General features: G+C 40.9%; 2 protein-coding genes across 10 annotated transcripts in view; one reads left to right on the top strand and one right to left on the bottom strand.

Annotated features, from left to right (window-relative positions):
• TLCD4 (TLC domain containing 4) overlaps nt 1-8,251 on the bottom strand; it is a 117,917-nt gene extending 109,666 nt beyond the window's left edge. For 2 of the 5 annotated variants that reach the window (XM_086391352.1, XM_086391360.1), the window contains exon 1: nt 5,938-8,172. The gene's annotated coding sequence lies outside the window, so the exon portion shown is untranslated. Of the gene's footprint in view, nt 1-954; nt 1,155-5,937 lie in introns of all 5 variants that reach the window. The other 3 variants (XM_086391349.1, XM_086391348.1, XM_086391355.1) reach the window with 3 other exon arrangements.
• A 287-nt stretch (nt 8,252-8,538) lies between these two features.
• Nucleotides 8,539-22,293, top strand: part of ALG14 (ALG14 UDP-N-acetylglucosaminyltransferase subunit) — a 99,336-nt gene continuing 85,581 nt past the window's right edge. For 4 of the 5 annotated variants that reach the window (XR_015160547.1, XR_015160548.1, XM_086391363.1 and 1 more), the window contains exons 1-2: nt 8,588-8,726; nt 13,780-13,931. Coding sequence is in view for 3 of the 5 variants with exons in the window: in XM_086391363.1 (XP_086247489.1) it covers nt 8,588-8,726; nt 13,780-13,931 (291 nt within the window). In the remaining 2 variants the exon portion in view is untranslated. Of the gene's footprint in view, nt 8,727-13,779; nt 13,932-22,293 lie in introns of all 5 variants that reach the window. The other variant, XM_086391362.1, reaches the window with a different exon arrangement.

Here is a 22,293-nt window from a genome sequence, read left to right as displayed (position 1 = left end):
TAATCTAGTATTGTATTTTAATGTATCAATACTTGGAGAAAAAGCTAACAGTAAACCAATTCTTGACTAGCATGTGAAACAGCTACTTTTCAAAATCCTTTTCCTCCTATTGAGCTCTAATTTTACAACTGAAAAGTCAGGCATAGTAAACAATACTGTATTTCTATCTTGCTTTCTATAATGTATAGCACAGCACCTGGTGTAAATACACAATAAACACATTTAATGATACTGTAGAAGTTAAGAGTGTGAGATATTTTGAATTCTGACTTCCAGCTCCTGGCTTTGTGACCTAGAGTAAATGATGTGATCTCTCTGTACCTTAATGTCTTCATTTGCAAAATGGGGGTCATTATAATGCCTACCTCATGGAGTTGTTGTGAGCATTAAATTAGTTAATTCATGATCTGAGTGCTTGGCATATATTAAGCACACAGTAAAATGCCAGTTAAGGATTAAACAATGACCTTAAAGAGGTAGCATTCAAGGAACAGTAGGAAGTGGCTTCATCAGGAAAAGGTTGTGACTCAAATATATACTAAGTGTGTGTATGTGCGTGTGTGTGTGCAGTCACTCAGTTATGTCCAATTCTTTGCCCCGACAGCTCCTCTGTCCATGGAGTTTCCCAGGCAAGAATACTAGAGTGGGTTGCCATTTTCTTCTCCAGAGGATCTTCCCTACCTAGGAATAGAACCCATGTCTCCTGTGTCTCCTGCTTGGCAGGTGGATTCTTTACCACTGAGCCACCTGGGAAGTCCTATATGTTAAGTACATTTGGCCAAAAAAAAAGTCTTGGCTATAACTCAGATATTTGGTTGTACTGGCACAATTTCTGTCGCCTATCTGACCCAACTTTCCAGAAGATCTTTATGGTAAAGCATACAACCATCCATCCTGGTGGCCATAGTTTTATCTCTGGCCCAGGCTAAGAACTCCCTTCCAGCTTTATCCTACCTTGTCAAGGACAAACATAATGCTGACCAAAGTGGATCTCCCAGGCTCTTGCAGAAAAGCTTCATTCTTCTTTACCATCCTCATTAGGATTGAAGATTGCTGAACTCTGGTGGGAAGAGCTTCGCTGCTAGGCTTCCTGGCAGCCCACACTTCAAGGCAGCCCATGAGAGCATGGGAAGGTGACTTTTCTCTAGGAGGCTCTGGTAAGACATACACAGTTCATTTAGCCAGGATCATTGTAAAGTCACTGCTGGGGTGTTAACTGTCACTGCCCACAGAGTGCAGCATGTAACAGGTACTAATAGACCTGGATGGATATGAATTGAGAGCCTGTCCTCAACCCTCTTTACTTCAATCCAGAAGCCTCCCAGATGAGCTAGAAGCCTCATCGCTGTAGTTACTGACCCAAATGACCCAAATGGCATTCCTCACCACCTTACAAACCCTTTCACTGCACCTGTAGACCTCTTGATCTTAACTGAAAATTTCCCCTGAATCTTCAACTTCTTTCTGAATGTCTTCTTCCCTTTGCTGCATAAGCTGAAAACTTGCTCTCTCACATTTCTTCAATATGTCTCTCAAAGACAGGCTGTCTGACTCTCACATCCTTACAGGAGGTGGGGAAAGTACTCCTCTGGACCCCTGTCACTGCTTCCAAACCATTTCTCCTTCTTCTTTCAAAAACTCCAGCTCCTTTGAAGTTCTAGTCATGCCACTGTACCACCCTGTATCAGCATCCCTAAAAGACAGCATACAGATGGCACAGTTGTATGCGGTTAATTTGAAGATGATTTAATAAAGGGACTGCAGTGTTGACTCTCACCCTAACCCTAGGGTGGGGGTTAGAGTTTTCACTCTGTACAGTGGAAAATTCTAGTATAATTTATAGTCAGCCCTCCATATCCATGATTCCTTCATGTCTGTGTTTCCTGCATCCACAATTTCAACCACCTTCAGATCACGAGTATGGAAGTGCTTATTATTGAAAAAGCTCCACATATGGAGAAGGAAATGGCAACCCACTCCAGTATTCTTGCCTGGGAAGTCCCACAGACAAAGAAGCCTGGAGGGCTACAGTCCATAGGGTCGCAAAAGACTAGGACATGACTTAGCAACTAAAAACACACACAAAAAACCAACTTGTCACTCCTGAGGTATCTTTGCATCCACTTTGTTTTCTCTTTTTTAAATCATTTGTTAACCTACTCAATGCGGAAAAGATACTTGATCATGTGATTGTACAAAGTCCAGAATTAAAAAAGATATAAAACCAGAAAAAAAAAGAAAAAGCTCCACATATAAGCGGATTGCCACAATTCAAACCTGTGCTGCTTAAAGTTCAACATATTTACAAAGATGTGAATGAGGTAAGGAAGGCACAAGAGGTCATGCAGTGACTCAGGTTAGTATCAGTGGAACTATCATCATTCCTAGGCCTGATGGAACAAGGAAAGGGAATGCAGGACCCAGAAGGAGAGAGATGTGTAGACAAAGCCACGTTGAAGAGCAGAGATCTTGAGTTCAGGGACACAGCCTCCCTCCATCCATTCTGAGGATCCCCAATGGCCAAACCCAACCAGAACCAGAGAGCAAAAAAAACCAATTGGTTTAATCTAGGTTTGAGCTCCCATGGCACTAAGTGCAATGGAGAAATGTGGATCTGGAGGGACAGATGGAACATATCTAGCTTAAAACCAATGCTTTTGGGGGGGACTTCTCTGGTAGCTCAATGGCTAAGACTCTGTGCTCCCAATGCAGAGGTCCCAGGTTCTAACCCTGGTCAGGGAACTATATCCCACATGTGGCAACAAAGATAGAAGATCCTTCTTGAGTGCTGCAACTAAGATCCAGTGCAGCCAAATAAATAAATATCCTTTTTTAAAAATGCTGTTTTTGGTTGCTATCATCTTTCAACCTCTTACTCTTTGACGATGTGAAATCCTAGCTCATTTTCTTGCTCTCCGCCCCTTAGTGACCTCAGCATCCATTTGGGTGTGCACACCCACCCTGTGATCTTTTTCATCCATTCATACTGTCACACCCTAACTACTACCACCAATAATAACAGTATTGGCTTCAAGCATCTCACTTGCTGACCACCACCTCTTATCTCTAAAGTTCGCTGACTCTTTTCATTGCAATTTTTAAACATTTTTTAGGCCTCCAATCTACTGACTTTATACTCTTCCATGATTCATCCACAGTCCCACCTCCATTCCCCTGTCTTCACTTTCCACTGTGTCCAGAGAAAACTCCATGGACCTCACTCCCTTGAAAAGAACCTCTCTAACGTATTCACCTGTCAAAAATTTAACTCTGGTTAAAGCCAACTGTTTGCATTTTCCAGTGGCGGGGTGGGGTGGGGGGAAACATAAAATCATGCCAACTGGTTTTTCTCTATATTTGCTATCTCAAGCTACAAATGGGCATCCCAATCCACTCAGAAATCCTAGGCTGATCCTGGTAAGTATGCCAATTACTCTTCAAGATGCTTAATTCATGCATTCTTTCTTCTTGAGCTCCTCATACTCTTCTGCACCCAAGTTTCCACACCCTTCTCTATTCACCACCAATTCTACAAACCTCCCAGTACCGCATCCACATCCCTGCCCTCCATCCTGTAACCATGGAATAAGGGTCCCTCCTATCAAAGCCCAACCACTCCCTTTGTCCTCAAGATTTCAACCCTTTTCATTTTTAAAATAAATGCATTACAGGACTTCCCTGGTAGTCCAGTGGTTGGGAATCTGCCTGACAATGCAGGGGACATAGGTTCAATCCCTGATCCGGGAAAATTCCACATACCACAAGGCAGCTAGGCCCGTGAGCCACAGCAGCTGAGAACACACTCTAGAACCCGAGAGCCACAACTACTGAAGACCGCATGCCCTAAAGCGTGTGCTCTGCAATGAGAGAAGCCACTGCAATGAGAAGTCTGCCTACCGTAACTAAAGAGTAGCCCCCACTTCCCACCACCAGAGAAAACCCATGTACAGCAATGAAGACCCAGTGGAACCAAAAATAAAAATAAATAAATAAGTAATTAATTAAAAATAAATAAATGTGTTCCTATTCTCATTCCCTTTCTCTCCTGCATCAATTTGCCTCTACTGGATCATTTTTAACATCAAATGGAGTTGGTGATGGACAGGGAAGCCTGGCGTGCTACAGTCCATGGGGTCATAGAGTCAGACACAACTGAGTGACTAAACTGAACTGAATATGACAATTACCTCCCATCTTAAAAAATATTTCCCTTATATAAGGAATTTAGAAAGACGGTAATGACGACCCTATACATGAGACAGCAAAAGAGATACAGATATAAAAAACAAACTTTTGGACTCTGTGGGAGAAGGCGAGGGTGGGATGATCTGAGAGAATAGCATTGAAACATGCATATTACCATATGCAAAATAGATGACCAGTCCAAGTTCAATGCATGAAACAGGGCACTCAAAGCCAGGGCAATGGGACAACCCAGAGGTATGGGATGGGGAGTTCAGGATGGGGGACACATTATACCCATAGCTGATTCATGTCAATGTGTGGCAAAAACCACCACAATACACCTCCAATTAGCCTCCAATTAAAATCAATAAATTAATTTTAAAAATGTTTCCTTGACTACAAATTCTCCTCCATTTCCCATCCAATTCATCTGTTCCTCTTCAAAGGCAAACCTGAAATAACTATGTACAGATGCTGCTTCTCTGCAACTCCCAGTCTCTCCTCTGCCCATTTCTATCTGCCTTCCACTACCACCATTCCATGGAAATGCTGCTCCTGTTTAGACTGCCAGTGACTAGACTGCCAGTGACTAATTTGTTCCCAAGTCACTTGATGTGATCTATCTGCAGCCTGTGACGTAGCTAACTGGACTCCTATTCTTAAATCATTTTCCTCCTGTGGTTTTTGTGGACACCATTTTTCCTGATTTTCCTCCCTGGCTCCCTGGCTTTTTCTTCTCCATCTTCTTCTTTGCTGGCGCAATCTCCTTAACTGGATTTCTAAATATTAATGACTCCAGACTCTTCTCTACTCTGAGCTGTCTAATACATTAGCCATTGGCTAATGTCAATGTATCTATTTAAGTTTAAAATAACCGAAATGAAATAAAAGTTCAGTTCCTCCATCACACTAGCCACATCTCAAGGGCTCAGGAGGCAAGTGTGTCTAGTGGACAACATGGTCACAAAACATTTCCGTCATTGCAGAGATTTCTGTTGGACCTGACTGACCCAAATTCCTTCCCTAAGTGATCTCACCCAGCTAGTCCCACGGCTTTAAACACCATCTATACGTTGAATTCGAAATTTACACCTCTAGCTCTAACCCAGACTTCAGATTTATACGTAAAGTGCCTAACTAACACAACCACTAGAATGTTTAACAGGCTATTCAAACTAACACCCAAAACAGAACACTTCCTTGTCACCCCCTCCTCCCCTTTCTTTACCCACAAAAGCTTGTTTCTCTTCCTGTCTAGTCCTGGCACGACACCATCCAACCAGTTTTCAAGCCAAACATCAGCAGTCACCTTGATTCCCAATATCTAATCCATCAATGAGTCTTACTGACTCTATCCATAAAATATATGTCAAATCTACCCTCTTCTGCCTCCCACTGTCATCTTCTTGTCTAAGGTTTTTGTCTGGATTAGTGTCCTTCTCATACACGATCCCCTGCAATGAAACCCAGCACACAGCATGTGTGCATTAAATATGTTGAAAAAAATTAATAAGTACAATGCTATTTAATAGTGCAAAATAATCTTACTTTTAAAAATATTCATGAATAATACTTGTTAAAGAAATTTTAGAAAACAGATTTAAGAAGATAATAAAAATCACTTCCAGGCAGACTTTACTTAGGATTGATTATGGCTCAATATTATTATTCAGTTTATCAATTACTAATACATTTTCACACCTTCATACACTTTACCTCTGTGCATTTATCTGCATTGTCAGTGCAGCTTACCTCCCCAAAAGAAATTTTCGTTGCTCCTTCCTGATCAGTCCAGCCTTTTCTGATTAATCCAGTATAGTTTCTTGACCTCTTTTAATTATAGTCCACGCCTGTCAAGCTCACAGGAGTTGGCTCACGCAGCAGACATTTATTGCGTTCTGGAGTTCCCAACTTGGCTTCTGTCCCTGCCTGCCACTCAGCTCCTCCCTGCGTCCACAACTTCCTTGTCAGCCTTAATTCAAAATAACTCATCCAATAACTCCAAACAATGTCTGCTACTCCATCTTCTTTGATTCTCGGCATTTACTGGTAGTCGCTAAAATGCTTGATCACCCCCTATTCATTCCACCTGCAACTAAGTGTGGTCAAGCTGATTTTTCGTACAGGCAATTCCAGTAGTGAGGGGATGGGTAGTAGGGAATGCAGGGGTATCTCTTGGGGCTTGGATTCTAGACATTATCAATATGTCCAACATCTGCATTGCCTGTGTCAGTTTACAGCACCACTTCAAACATACTATCTCCGCAGCAATCCAAACACTATTATCTGCCTACCCAACAATTCTCTCTCCTCCACCCTCCTCCAACTTCCTCCTCTCCAAGAGAATGTCCATTTTGTTCAGCACCCACCCTACACCAAACAGCCAGATACAACAGGTGAGTTGTATATCATCCTCCATCCTACCCCAGCCAGCTTTGTGGTCTCATTCCTTTGATGAGTGGGCAGGTGACATAACATGGCCAGAGAGTGAAAGTCTTCTGTGAGAGGTTCTGGAAAAGGTTTCCTCACTCTTACACAAACAAACAAAAAAGGGCCCGATGACAAGATAACCTCTTGAAATCTGGAGACTGCCTATCCAGATGTAATTTCTGAGACCACTAAATATCTGCTTTTAAGTAGGAGGGGAAACGGCATTAAGCTGAAGCCATTGCTGGGAATGGCAGAGCGGGCAGACAAAAGAAAACTATATCCTTTGTAATGTTCTTAAGCTGTTGTTCACACTGAGCCAGAGGCTCTACTTCTGGACTTTCATCTATGTATTGTAAGCCCAGGGGATTCTGATGCCATCAAAATTTGAGAGGCACTGACTTCTAAACCCACAATTATAAAACTTCTCCACCACTACCAGCTAAGTAATCTTAAGCAATTTAACTTTTATAGAATCCTTTTCTTTATCTGTAAAGTGCAAAAGTAATATTCACCTTATGACCTTATTGTGAGGATACAGGGTTAAGAGGATTTGATAGAATACAGAAAGTGCTGCAAGGTCCATTAGCCAGAAAATGATGCTACATAGTTCCTAAATATTTCCCAAATTTGCCTGCTGATACAAATAGATGGATTGGTTAAATGAGTTGGTCTTAGGCCTCTCCCCTGGAGATTCTGTTTCAGTAGCTCCCTACTGTACCCTAGAAATCACATTTTTAACAACACTGTTCTAGGATCTAAGCAAGTTTGAATTTAGCAAAGGAATGTGTGAAAATGTTGCTCAGTTGTGTCCTACTCTTTGTGATCCTGTGGACTGTAGCCCACCAGGCTCCTCTGTCCATGGAGTTCTCCAGGCAAGAATACTGGAGTGGGTTGCCATTTCCTTCTCCAGAGGATCTTCCTGATCCAGGATCCAGGGATGGAACCCAGGTCTAATGCATTGCAGGCAGATTCTTTACCATCTGAGCAATCACAGAAGACCTAGCAAAGGAATACACAATGTAAACTCCTATGCAGCAGGAGTTGGGATTTCCACTGTCTAAATCTAGATCTGCCACTGTCTCACTTGAGCAAGCTGTTTAACCTTTCTGGACTTGTTTACTCCTCTGTACACTTGTCCTATCTAACCTACAAGTCCACGGGGGACTGAAGGCAAATTACACGTGGGGTGAAGGGGTTTCTCTCAGTATTTTTATATTGCTGTAATGGGAATTAAGTAAACACAAAATTAAGCAAAACTGAGATAGGATAGGTGTTGCCTTTATGGTAAAATTAACTGAATAGGACGATGTCATCTCTGGCCCGCCACCTTGAACCCCTGAGCGTCCACTCCTCTCAGGATCACGGTGTAACCTGAGGTGATCACCTACTCAGGTCACACTGTTCGAGATCTGTGAAAACGTCTAGAAAAGTGAAAAGCCTGAGTGTTGGGAAAGAGGAGAAATACGAAGACCCTAAATTCAACTTTCTGTACCAAGGTACCTTTAACTGGCAAACACTTTCAGTAGCTGCGCATGTGCAACAGAAACATTTCTCTCGGCGTTTCATAAAGAAAAACGGCGATGTATGCCATTGGCCTCAGGTGGAAGTCACAAAGTTGGTAAAGCTGGAACACCTGCTAACTTGGGCGCTCCGGGGGTTCTTTAGGGCGCACAGGTGTTCTGACATTCTCATGAGCTGCAACCAAACTTCTCCAGGGCGTTAATCCGTGAATTTCAGTTTATGCACTGGCTTGTAGGTTAGCAGAAACCCGCCCCCCACCCCCCGCCGGAAGCCAGCAGAGCGGTCTGAGCCCGGGCTTCCGCCTCTGGCCTTGAACTCCTCCCACCTCAAGCAAGTCACGCCCACCAAGACGCCCACTCTTCGAGTTTGAGTCTCCGGAGAGCCCGTAGTTTTGAACTCTGACCGCTCCTGCGGCCGGCACCGGGATAGCACGCATGCGTATTTTCTTTGAATGGGTGGTGCCCTTATCCTCGCGGCGGCTGCAGGAGCCCTGGCCTTGCTGCTGCTGGCAGTACGGCTGTGGGTAGTCCTGAGTCCTCGCGCTCCTGTGCCTCGGCGGTCTCTCAGCCTCTTGGTGGTGGCTGGATCTGGTGAGTATACGGGCCTTGACTGGCGGGCTATGGTCGGGAACTACAAAACCCAGAGTCCATCGCGGCGCTCTTCGGCAGCGCCAGTAGGACTTTTTGCAGCTTTGAATGCTGAGATTTGTAGTTTGTGTGCATGATTGGCTCGTCTGCCCAACTTGGGCAAAACGCTGGTTTGTTGCCAATGTGCCTCAGGCCGCGCGTTTATTGACAAATGGGTAATTTACACTTGTCTGTAATAAACTTTTCTATAGCGTATATTTTTCTAACAAAGTAAGTATCAGTTACCAAAGATGACACAGAAGCCTGTTGATGCAACATGAAATTTCCCTGAATAAATATTGTTATTTTGCATTATTAATCTAGACATTTGGGATTTAATTTAGGAATCACAGTTACTGCATGAAAAACAAGACAAACCGAATCGTCGCATTTTTAAGTATACATATACAAAATCTGCGAGTGTAGGAGCAATTACCTACTAACAGGAGAACAATACACACCTTAGGATGTTGCGTCAGGGAATGAACAACAATCTGTACAGTCAGATAATGCAATCTAAAGGGAATCGGCCAGCTCTGTACGTGCTTACAACTTTAAATGGACAGCTCTGACAGCCATACACACCCACACTGTGTACATATAGAAATGCCAGAAAATTGCATCCAGAAAGATTAATGTTTATAGTATTAGCAAGTGTTCTAAACCTATGTTCACCTGTAATTCATTACTTTATTCACTTAATGTGTTTTGAGCCAAGGGAGAGAGGGCAGGCAGTAAACTAAGCCCTGAAAATAACAAAACTGATTAACACTACTTGTCGTGAAGTGCTATGTCCCACGCACTGAAAGTTGTGAGGGAACAGCTGTGAGCGAAATGGAGAATATAGAAAAACTAACAGAAAACAAAAAACAGAATGGATCCTTGGCGCAATGAGAAAAGTGCTGTAACCTGGGAAGTAGAACCTGCTATGTAAGTTCACACTGGGCATCACTTTATCTGAACCTGAGGCAGGAGGCTTCCTGGAAGAAGTGATGTCTAAACAGATACTTGAAAGAAGACTAAGAATTAGCCAGACAAGGGGGAGCTGGGTCTTTGAGGTCTGGAAAGCTGTGTAAAGAAAGCCATGGCACTTCGGATGGCCAGACGTGAGAGAGCACTCCTGCAGTGAGTTGGATGTGGGGAAGTAACAATTGGAGAGGGTATTTTAACACCCCCCAAACACACACACATAGAGAAAGCGACACTACTCCACTGCATCCTACCACGTAGTCATTAGGATCACTTACCTCTAAGTTAACATAATACCGGAGTTAAATGACATCTCTGCAACTTACTAATTTGGTGATCTTGGGCAAATTAGTTAACCTCATTGAACCTTCTGTTTCCACTTCGAAAAACGTGAGTTAGGAAGAGCTGAGAGAGTAAATGTGGTGGTAAAGTGCTTAGCAAAGTGCTTGGCACATAGTAATGCATTTAATAAGTGATGACTTTTGATAGTCCTAGTAGCAATGGGATCTTTTAAAGAATTTTTAAATGAAGAGTGACCCAGTTGCATCTGAGCTTTCACAAAGACCATTCAGCCTGCATTGTCAAGAGAATGTCTTGCAAAGACTGAGGTAGGGAGACAAGTAGGACTTTTGAACATTTCAGGTGACAAATGACAGCCTGACTGGGGGGGTTGAAGAGTGAGGGGATGGAGAAAAGTATATGCATTTAAGTGAGATTTACGAGATAAAAATCACTAGAATTGTGGATTGGAAGTGGAGGGTGATAGGAAGGTGGGCTCAAGAGTCATGTCTGGGTTTCTGGCTTGAGCAGATGGATGGAAGAATGGATGTTCAAGCCATTCACTTAACATCATTAGATTTGGCAGACTGGGAACCAAAACTAAAATTGAGAATTTGTCAGGCAGGTGGTGCCCTCTGTCATTCAAACCATTGAGGGTATGAAGAGTCAAGGACCTCCAAAAGTCATCCAAACCAAAGAAAGATTTGTAGTTAGATAAATAATTTAATAGTTCATGTCCAAAATTTAGGATGGGAAGACATTTTCCTTGTTTACCCTGAATACCAAAAAATGCTTAATCTTACCATAAAGTATCACTTGTTTAAAGAATACCAATCAAAATTATTATTTGTCTTTGAAATAGCATATGTTTCAAAGACATGTGACCTGCTTAGACAATTTTAGATGTAATATTAAATTGTCTGTCATTGGAGGTACAGCAGTAACAAAATAAAAGCCCTTGCTATCATGGTGTTTACCGTCTATTGGGGCTAGGGTGGGGGAGACCAAAACAGAAAAAATGAATAGACTGAATAGTTAGTTAGAAGCAATAAATACTATGAAGTAGAGAAAGGAAGTTGTATTTTAGATAGAATTGTCAGGGAAAGCCTCCTTGGGGAGATGACAGATACCCAACAGCAAGGAGGCCAGAGTGGCTGGAGTAGACTGCGTAAGGTGGGGAAGAAGTAGATGAGGCCCAAGAGCTTACAAAAAGTCTTTTATTCCATATGAGAAGGGGAGCCCTTGGAGGGTTTTGAATAGAGATAAATAATTTGATCAACTCTTTTTAGTAGGATCACTATAGAGGCTGTGTTGAGAATAGACTATAGTGGATACTTAAATAGACAAGGACAGTGAGGGCAGTAGACCAGGAAGCTACAGTCATAATCCATGCAAGAGAGGTGTGGTTTGGAGCAGGATGCTTGCAAAGGAAGTTAGAAGTGATTGCATTCTGGGTTCATCTTAAGATAGAACTGAGAGGATTTCATTCCCAAAGAATAAATCTTATTGAAAGAGTAAAATGGAAGACAAAGCCCATCATTTTAATGACTTGATTCAGTAACAAGCTTAAATTTTCAAAGAATGTATTCAGTGAAGCTTTCCTTTAAAGAAAAAGGAAAAAAGACCATGAAAGTAGGTAAAATAAAGTCTTAACTGCAGTGGAAGATGTTATGTATATTAGGTTTTATCCTTAATTGTTCTAGCTGTGAAAATAAGTACCTACTTTGCAAACTACCACACTTTTTCAAAGTTAAAAACAAAAATTCTAAGATGAGTATGAGATGTGTGAATTACTTGCATAAGAAGATGGATGACAACTTATTGACAGAGGCGCCTGTTGGGCTACAGTCCATGGGGTCACAAAGAGTCAAACAGGACTGAGCAGCTAACACTTTCATTCACTTTCACAGAAGAAAATGGGTGACAAGTTATTAAGTTCAAGTATGATTCTAATTCCCTTTATATTTACTCTGTGCTGACTATTTCTATATCTAATTCCTTCTGGGATCTAGAGAGTAATCTTTCCCTTTCTACTATAAGAATATATATGTGCTTCAAGAAAACACATACTTAATTTGTTTGATTATCCTACTTGTTTGTTTGTATCACTATTGAAAGCTTTCTTACAACAGGGAGGTGGGGCAGGGGGAGCTTTGTAGCATAGTGAGTCACTAGTGAAGCCACTCGGTCGTGTCCGACTCTTTTTGACCCCATGGACTGTAGCCTACCAAGCTCCTCTGTCCATGGGATTTTCCAGGCAATAGTCCTGGAGTGGATTGCCATTTCCTTCTCCAGGGGATCTTCCCGACCCAGGGATCAAACCCGGGTCTCCCGCATTGTAGACAGACGCTTTACCATCTGAACCACCAGGGAAGTCTATGCTTTGTAGCATGACCAGAAGCAAAGAAGAGGTAACAAATAAGATGAACACAGAGAATGTTAAAGACACCAACCTGGCTGAGGCCAAGGGATTGTGCAATTAAATAGATAAGATAGGGCTCATTCTTAAGAAGTTCAATTGTCTTGCTTAATTGGCATATAGTTAATGAGATAAATAAATGTTCTTTTGATTTTTTTTTCCCCTGAAAGAAACCTTAATGAACACAGTTGATTTTTAAATTCATGGTTTTAAAATTAAAGTGTTAAAATTTTGGAGATTGTACGATTTCAGAAATTGAACACACAGTGGTTGGATGAAGTTTGGTAAATATTTGAGGACCTGCAGAGAGCTGAGACCTCTGTTAGGAGGTGTTGAACAAAAGTCTTCCTTAGAAAGATCTGAGCCCTAGCAATCAGTGCTCATCAATTCAGTTCAGTTGAGTTCAGTCACTCAGTCGTGTCTGACTCTTTTCGACCCCATGAATCACAGCACGCCAGGCCTCCCTGTCCATCAGTGCTCATGCCTGCCTAATATTACTTCACAACATGGAAGCCTTCAGCAGCTGCTTCCCATTTTCCAACCTACTTTGCTGACCTTACTTCACCCTCATCTTTCTTCCCAGTGTTCCCACCAAGCCTTGAACACCCATCCCGGATCTTGTCTTCTCGTGTCCTAATGATCCCACCCCACCCACTGGCATCCCTATACCTGTCTGCCCATTAGCTTCACTTTTAAGTCATCTCAGCCTTTACCAGGGATCTTCTCTATGCTGAGGGCATTGCTTTTCATAACAGTTTGCTTGCCCGTCCCCCTCATTTTAATGTTTTTTGCTGTCTTGCGTCACTCTTTATATACCTGTGCGTGTCTTGCCCCTCTCCCATCAGACTTCTTGATAACAGGACCTGTGTCTTATACCAGGCTTCCCAAGTGACACAGTGGCCAAGAATCTGCCTGCAATGCAGGAGACTTGAGACACAGTTTTGATCCCTGCGTCAGGAAGGTCCCCTAGAGAAGGAAATGCTAACTCTCTCCAGTATTCTTTCCTGAGACAATCCCACGGACAGAGGAGCCTGATGGACTGTAGTCCATGGGGTCGCAAAGAGTTGGACACCACTGAGCCACTGAGCACACACAGTACAGTGTCTTATACTTCTGTGTACTTTCTTCAGCTAGAACAGTAGCATGACTTACTGCTGGTACTGATGTTATTTTTATATTATCCTCTTCCCCCATATAGAAATAATATTTCTACAGGGGCACAGATCATTGTTTCCATATATTCCTTCTGTATTTTGAGAAATGCACAAAACTTAGCAGTAGGATAACATCATCAGATGGATATGTCCATTACAAGTTTCTTCATCTTAGGCCTTCCAATATTTTTTCCAGGTGGGCATACCACTGAGATCCTAAGGCTGCTGGAGAACCTGTCCAATGCTTATTCTCCTAGACATTATATCGTTGCTGACACTGATGAAATGAGTACCCATAAAATAAATTCTTTTGAACAAATTCGAGCTGATAGAAACCCCAGTGCTACGGTAAGTAATAATTTCTGTGTCTAAGAAAGTTACAGGTTATATATTGAATTTAATTCTCTCATGGCACTTCAGTGCCCTGCTCACACAATACAGTCACACGTTTATTGCCGATGAAATATAGTGCCTTTACTACCCAAAGATAAAAGCTTCTTTAAATCTTCAGATAAAAATGGTTGCTAATTTCTTATATTCTTTTGTTTCAAATAGATAATTTTTTTTTGATAATTCCAACTGCAAAAATTGTTTTATTTATAATTACATACATTAAAGCATCCAGTTCATGTGCTTATTGGCTCTTCGTTAAATTTTTTTTTTTTTATTAAGAACACACCAAAGTGTAATTCTTTGTAATATTTATCTGTTTATTTGGCTGTGCTGGGTTTTAGTTGCAATGTGCAAACTCTTGGTCGTGGCATGTGGGATGTAATTCCTTGACCAGGGATTGAACCTGAGCCCCCTGCATTGGGAGCATGGAGTCTTAGCCACTGGACCATCAAGGAAGTCTCTCATTAAAGTTCTTTATCAATGTATTACGTGTATTGATCATTTATCTGTTACTATTGTTTATCCTTCCAATTATATCTGTATCTGCCTTTAAAAATTACTTCTCAGCTCCTCGTTGCTCACTTCATTTTAGCATTTTAATCAGAATTTGGAGTAAACTGAAAAAAAGTAAAACTATTTTATCAAGGAAAGAAACCAGAGCTATTCTTCATTAGCTTGTCTCCGTCGTTCCCTCTCTCTGGTACCTGCCTGGCCATGGAGCTCCAACAGGTAGTTCAGGAATGGACAGACAACCCGGCTCAGGCCACTCAAATGGTTCCCTCTGGGCTCTTTGGACTTGAGGACCCAGAGAATGGAAATAGTCTTTCTTCAGGTGCTTCAGCTCTATAAAAGAGAGAACTTGGAGAAAAGCAGTCATGTTTTCACCTGCTAGCTAAAGACAGCTGGAGCAAACTATGAAGTTAATATACAGGAAGAGCAAGATGGAAAAGCAGATGCTGAGTCCTGCCTTCAGTTACTCCAGAGCTGCCCTCATATGAGCCCTATCGTTGTTCTTATCGATAGTGCATCTAATCAGGATGCACTAATGGGTAACTCACCCTCTGCTGACCTTTGTAGCTAGTTAAACCTTGTTTTAGTTACGATTTGGTCACTTGTAAGCGTCATCCCTTACTGTGTGCATGCGTGCTAACTCACTTCAGTCGTGTCTGACTGTTTGCAACTCTGTGGACTGCAGCCTGCCAGGCTTCTCTGTCCATGGGATTCTCCAGACAAGAATACTGGAGTGGGTAGCTATTCCCTCCTCCAGGGGATCTTTCTGACCCAGGGATCAAACCCATGTCTCTTAAATCTCCTGCATTGGCAGGTGGGTTCTTTACTACTAGTGTGACCTGGGAAGGCCCCTCATCCCTCACTTCAGTTCAGTTGCTCAGTCGTGTCCGACTCCTTGTGACCCCATGAACTGCAGCACACCAGGCCTCCCTGTCCCTCACCAACTCCCAGAGCCTACCCAAATTCACGTCCATTGAGTCGGTGATGCCATCCACCCATCTCATCCTCTGTCGTCCCCTTCTCCTCCTGCCCTCAAATCTTTCCCAGCATCAGGGTCTTTTCAAATGAGTCAGCTCTTTGCATCAGGTGGCCATCCCTCACTTACGCACTACTAAAATGTGTTCTTGGAAGATCCCTGTTAAACAAGATTGAAATCCACCCGCTATTATTCAGCCATAGTGAAATATGTGGTATGGGATGAGCCAAAATGCTTCATTTCTGTTTCAGGACTCAATACTGTGTTAGTTTCCTAGTGCTATTATAACAAAGTGCTATACACAGGGTGGCTTGAAGCAAGGGAAATTTATTCTCTCACTTCATTTGTAGTTATTATAAAATAATGGCTGTATTCTGTATAATATATCCTTATAACTTATTTATTTTATGTGTAGTTTAATCCCTTCTCCGACTTGCCCCTCCTTCCCTTGCCCCATTGGGAACCACTAATTTGTTCTCTGTATCTGTGATTTTATTTCTTTTTTATTATATTCACTAGTTTATTTTTTCGATTCCACATGTGATATTATACAGGATTTGTCTTTCTCTAACTTACTTCGCTTAGTATAATATGCTCCAAGTCAATGCATATCATTGCATTTGGCAAAATTTCATTCTTTTTATGGCTGAGTAGTATTTCATTGTGTATGTGTGTGTGTACACTACATCTTCTTTATCCATTCTTCTGTTAATGGACACTTAGGTTCCTTCCGTATCTTGGCAGTTGTATATAATGCTGCTATAAACCTTGGGGTGCATGTATCTTTTTGATTTGAGTGTTTTTGTTTCTTTTTTCAAATATATACCCAGGAGTGGAATTGCTGGGTCATGTGGTAGTTCTCTATTTTTAGTTTTTTGGGAAACCTCCATACTGTTTTCCACAATAGCTGCACCAATGTACATTCTTACCAACAGTGTATGAGGGTTCTTTTTTTTCCACATCCTCACCAACATTTGTTATCTGTGTTCTTTTTGATGACAGCCAGACAAGTGTGAGGTAATATCTCATTGTGGTTTTAACCGACATTTCCCTGATGATTGGCCATCTGACCTTTTCTTTGGAAAATTGTCTGTTCAGATATTCTTCCCCTTTTTTAATCAGGTTGCTGGGCTTTTTTTTTTCTTTGTTTTTTGATATTTGAGCTGTTTATATATTTTTGGATATTAGCCCCCTATTGATCATGTATTTGCAGATGTCTTCTCCCACTCAGTAGGCTGTCTTTTTATTGTGTCAGTGTTTTCCTTTCATGTGCAGGAGCTTTTAACTTTCATTAGGTTCCATTTGTTTATTTTTGCTTTTGTTGCCTTTTTTTTAGGAGACAGATCCAAAAAACACTGCTACAATTTCTGTTGGGAGTCTTCTGCCTGTGTGTTCTTCCAGGAGTTTTATGGTTTCTGGTCTTACATTTAGGCCTTTAATCCATTTTGAGTTTATTTTTTCTACCTGATGTTAGAGAATGTTCTAATTTTATTCTTTTATATGTAGCTATCCAGCTTTCTCATTGCCACTTATTTAAGAGACTGTCTTTTCTTCACTGTGTGTTCTTGCCTCCTAAAATTTATCCTAAGTAATCGACCATCAGTGTATGGGTTTATTTCTGGGATCTCTGTTCTGTGCCAGAGAACAGAGATCTGTGTGATCTGTGTGTCTGTTTTTTTTTTTTGCCAGTACCATCCTCTTGATTACTGTAGCTTAATGGTATAGTCTGAGGTCAGGGAGCACAATTTCTCCAGCTCTGTTCTTTCTCGAGATTGTTTGGCTGCTTTGTTGTCTTTTGTACTTCCATACAAATTAAAAAAATTTTTTAAGTTCTATGAAAAATGCCATTGGTCATTTGATAGAAATTACATTGAACCTGTGGATTGCCTTGGGTAGCATGGTCATTTTAAGATTATTAGTTCTTCCAATCTATGAACATGGTATACCTTTACATCTGTTTATGTGGTCTTCAATTTCCTTCATCAGTGTCTCATAATTTTCCAAACACAGGACTTTTTCTTCCTTAGGTAGGTTTATTCCTTGGTATTTTATTCTTTTTTGTGCAATTGTAAATGGGATTGTTTCCTTAGTTTCTCTTTCTGATAGTTTGTGATTAGTGTGTGGAAATGCAGCAGATTTTTGTGTATTAATTTTGTATCCTGAAATTTTGTTGTATTCATTGATGAACTCTTAACAGATTTTGGGTGGTGTCTTCAGGATTTTTTATATATAGTATCATATCATCTGCAAACAGTGACAGTTTTACTTCTTTCCAGTTTGGATTTTTTAATATCTGTTTCCCTGCTGATTTCTGTGGGTAGGACTTCTAGCACTGTGTTGAATAAACATGGTAAGAGTGGACATTCTTATCTTATTCCTAATTTAAAAAAAAAAATGTTTTCAGCTTTTCACTTTTGAGTATGATCTTAGCTGTGGACTTGACATATATGGCCTTTATTATGTTGAAGTGTGTTATCTCTATGCCCATTATCATTAATAGATGTTGAAGTTTATGAAAAAGTTTTTCTGCATCTATTTAGATGATTATATGGCTAGTCAAGGCTATGGTTTTTCCAGTGGTCATGTATGGATGTCAGAGTTGGACTGTGAAGAAGGCTGAGCACCAAAGAATTGATGCTTTTGAACTGTGGTGTTGGAGAAGACTCTTGAGAGTCCCTTGGACTGCACGGAGATCCAACCAGTCCATTCTGAAGGAGATCAGCCCTGGGATTTCTTTGGAAGGAATGATGCTCAAGCTGAAACTCCAGTACTTTGGCCACCTCATGCGAAGAGTTGACTCACTGGAAAAGACTCTGATGCTGGGAGGGATTGGGGGCAAGAGGAGAAGGAGATGACAGAGGATGAGATGGCTGGATGGCATCACTGACTCGATGGATGTGAGTCTGAGTGAACTCCGGGAGTTGGTGATGGACAGGGAGGCCTGGCGTGCTGTGATTCATGGGGTCGCAAAGAGTCGGACACAACTGAGCTACTGTACTAAACTGATGGCTTTTATGCTTCAGTTGGTTAATGTGGTGTATCATATTTATTGATTTGCACATATTGAAAAATCCTAACATCCTGGGATAAACTTCACTTAATTGTAGTATATCATCCTTTTAATGTATTGTTAGAGTCAGTTAGAGCTAGTGTTTTGTTGAGGATTTTGCATCTATGTTCATCAGTGATCTTGGCCTGTAATTTATTTTTTGTGGTATCTCCGTCTGGTTTGGGTGGCAAGGTGATGCTGACCTCATAGAATGAGTTTGATAGTGTTCCTTCCTCTGCACATTTTTAGAATAGTTTGAGAAGGATAGGTGTTGACTCTTCTCTAAATGTTTGGTGGAAATCACCTGTGAAGTCTTCTGATCCTGAACTTTTGCTTGTTTGGAATTTTTTTTAAATTATTGATTCATTTTCATTTCTGGTAATTGATCTGTCCATATTTGTATTTCTTCCTGATTGAGTCTTGAGAAGTCATGTAAGAGTTTTAGGAATTTGTCCGCTTCTTCTAAGTTGCCCATTTTGTATTGCCCATAGTTGTTGTAGTATCATGACTCTTTGTAGTTCTGTGGTGCAGGTTGTAACTTCTTTTTTATTTCTGATTTTATCGATTTGGGCCCACTTTCTTTTTCTCCTTAATGAATCTGGCTAGAGGTTTATCAATTTTGTTTATCTTTTCAAAGAACCAACTCTTAGTTTCATTGATCTTTTCTATTGTTTTTAGTCTCTATTTCATTTATTTCCACTCTGACCTTTATAAGTTCTTTTTTTCTGTTAGCTTTAGGTTTTATTTGTTTTTCTTTTTCTAGCTCCTTTAGATTTGAGACTAGATTTCTTATTTGAGATTTTTCTTGTTTCCTGAGGTAAGCTTGTATTGCTGTAAGTGTCCATTTTAGAACTGCTTTTGCTGCATCCCATAGGTTTTGGATCATTGTGTTTTCATTTTCATTTGTCTTCACATATTTTTTTAATTTCCTTTTCAATTTCTTCAGCAATCCATTCATTGTTCAATAGCATAGTGTTTAGCTTTCACAGGTCTATATGTGTTTTGAAGCTTTTCTCTAAAAGTTGACTTTTAGTCTCATAGCAGTGTGGTCAGAAAAGATGCTTGATAGGATTCTAGTTTTCTTAAATTTATCAAGGCTTCTTTTGTGTGAAGCCTGTAATGTATCCTGAAAAATGTTCCATGTGCACTTGAAAAGAATGTGTACTCTGCTGCTTTTGGATGGAATGTTCTATAAATACTCCTAAGTCCATCAGGACTTTGTGTCATTTAAGGCTAGTACTTTTTTTGTTAATCTTCTATCTGGTCTGGATGATCTGTTCATTGATGTGAGTAGGGTGTTAAAGTCCCTTACTATTATTGTCGATTTTTCCCTTTGTGTCTGTATTTCTTTTATGTATTTAGATGCTCCTATGTTGGGTGCATATGTTTATATTTTCTTAGAGCAATGTCTTGATCATTATGTAATGTCCTTCTTTGTCTCTTGTAACAGTGTTTATTTTAAAATCTATTTCTTCTGCTGTAAGTATTGCTACCCCAGCTTTCTTTTGATTTCCACTTGCATGGAATATGTTTTTCTATCACCTCATTTTTAGTCTGTGTGTATGCTCAAACTACCGCACAATTGCACTCATCTCACACGCTAGTAAAGTAATGCTCAAAATTCTCCAAGCCAGGCTTCAGCAATATGTGAACGGTGAACTTCCTGATGTTCAAGCTGGTTTTAGAAAAGTCAGAGGAACCAGAGATCAAATTGCCAACATCCGCTGGATCATGGAAAAAGCAGGAGAGTTCCAGAAAAACATCTATTTCTGCTTTATTGACTGTGCCAAAGCCTTTGACTGTGTGGATCACAATCAACTGTGGAAAATTCTGAAAGAGATGGGAATACCAGACCACCTGATCTGCCTCTTGAGAAATTTGTATGCAGGTCAGGAAGCAACAGTTAGAACTGGACATGGAACAACAGACTGGTTCCAAATAGGAAAAGGAGTTCGTCAAGACTGTATATTGTTACCCTGTTTATTTAACTTATATGCAGAGTACATCATGAGAAACGCTGGACTGGGAGAAACACAAGCTGGAATCAAGATTGCTGGGAGAAATCTCAATAACCTCAGATATGCAGATGACACCACCCTTATGGCAGAAAGTGAAGAGGAACTCAAAAGCCTCTTGATGAAAGTGAAAGTGGAGAGTGAAAAAGTTGGCTTAAAGCTCAACATTCAGAAAACGAAGATCATGGCATCCGGTCCCACCACTTCACGGAAATAGATGGGGAAACAGTGGAAACAATGTCAGACTTTATTTTTCTGGGCTCCAAAATCACTGCAGATGGTGACTGCAGCCATGAAATTAAAAGACGCTTACTCCTTGGAAGGAAAGTTATGACCCACCTAGATAGCATATTCAAAAGCAGAGACATTCCTTTGCCAACAAAGGTCTGTCTAGTCAAGGCTATGGTTTTTCCTGTGGTCATGTATGGATGTGAGAGTTGGACTGTGAAGAAGGCTGAGCACCGAAGTATTGATGCTTTTGGTGTTGGAGAAGACTCTTGCGAGTCCCTTGGACTGCCAGGAGATCCAACCAGTCCATTCTGAAGGAGATCAGCCCTGGGATTTCTTTGGAAGGAGTGATGCTAAAGCTGAAACTCCAGTACTTTGGCCACCTCATGCGAAGAGTTGACTCATTGGAAAAGACTCTGATGCTGGGAGGGATTGGGGTCAGGAGGAGAAGGGGATGACAGAGGATAGATGGCTGGATGGCATCATTGACTTGATGGACGTGAGTCTGAGTGAACTCCGGGAGTTGGTGATGGACGGGGAGGCCTGGCATTCTGTGATTCATGGGGTTGCAAAGAGTCGGACACGACTGAGCGACTGATCTGATCTGATCTTTAGATCTGAAGTGCATCTCTTGTAGGCAGCTGTGTTTTTTTTTAGCCACTCATTGTCTTTGATTAGATCATTTAGTCCAGTTAAATTTAAAGTAATTATTAATATGCATGTTCTTATTGCCATTTTGTTCATTGTTTTTTAGGTCTTTCTTGTTCTTCTTTTGTTCTCTCATGATTTGATGACTGTCTTTAGGATTAGGTTTGGATTCTTTTTTCTTTTTGCATGAGATATATATATGATTATGATTATATATATGATTAAATTCATGATTTCTTAATTTCAACTGCATTTTAACAACTTTGCATTTGTATTCTCCTCCCCTCATGATAACTGTTTTAGATATCATGTTTTACCAGGAGTTGTTTTGTGTATCCCTTGTCTGATTATTGTGCATATAGATGGTTTTACTAACTTTCCTGCTAGCTCTGTGCATGGAAAATTTCCTACCTTTCCTGTATTTTTGCCTTTGAAAGTGAAAGTCACTCAGTCCTATCCAACTCTTTTCGACCCCATGGACTATATAGTCCGTGGAGTTCTCCAGGCTAGAATACTGGAGTGGGTAGCTGTTCCCTTTTCCAAGGGATCTTCCCAACATAGGGGTCAAACCCAGGTCTCCCACATTGCAAGCAGATTCTTTACCAGCTGAGCCACCAGGAAAGCCCGAGAATACTGGAGTGGGTAGCCTATCCCTTCTCCAATAGATCTCCCCGACCCAGAAATCGAACTGGGGTCTCCTGCATTGCAGGCAGATTCTTTACCAGCTGAGCTACAGCCTTTACTGATTAATTTTTTCCATTCATATTTTCATGTTTCCAGTTTCTAATTGTGACCTTTTCTTTTTCACCTTAGAGAAGTTCCTTTAAAATTTCTTGTAAAGCTGGTTTGGTGGTGCATTTTAACAAGATTAGTTTTCCCAATCCATGAGCA

Source organism: Bos grunniens, chromosome 3 (genome assembly GCF_055505025.1).
Source record: "Bos grunniens cultivar Pamir isolate PY7600 chromosome 3, Bosgru_T2T1.0, whole genome shotgun sequence".
NCBI lineage: Eukaryota > Metazoa > Chordata > Mammalia > Artiodactyla > Bovidae > Bos > Bos grunniens.
The sequence above is the reverse complement of the archived record's forward strand: the minus strand, read 5'-3'. Positions and strand labels throughout refer to the sequence as shown.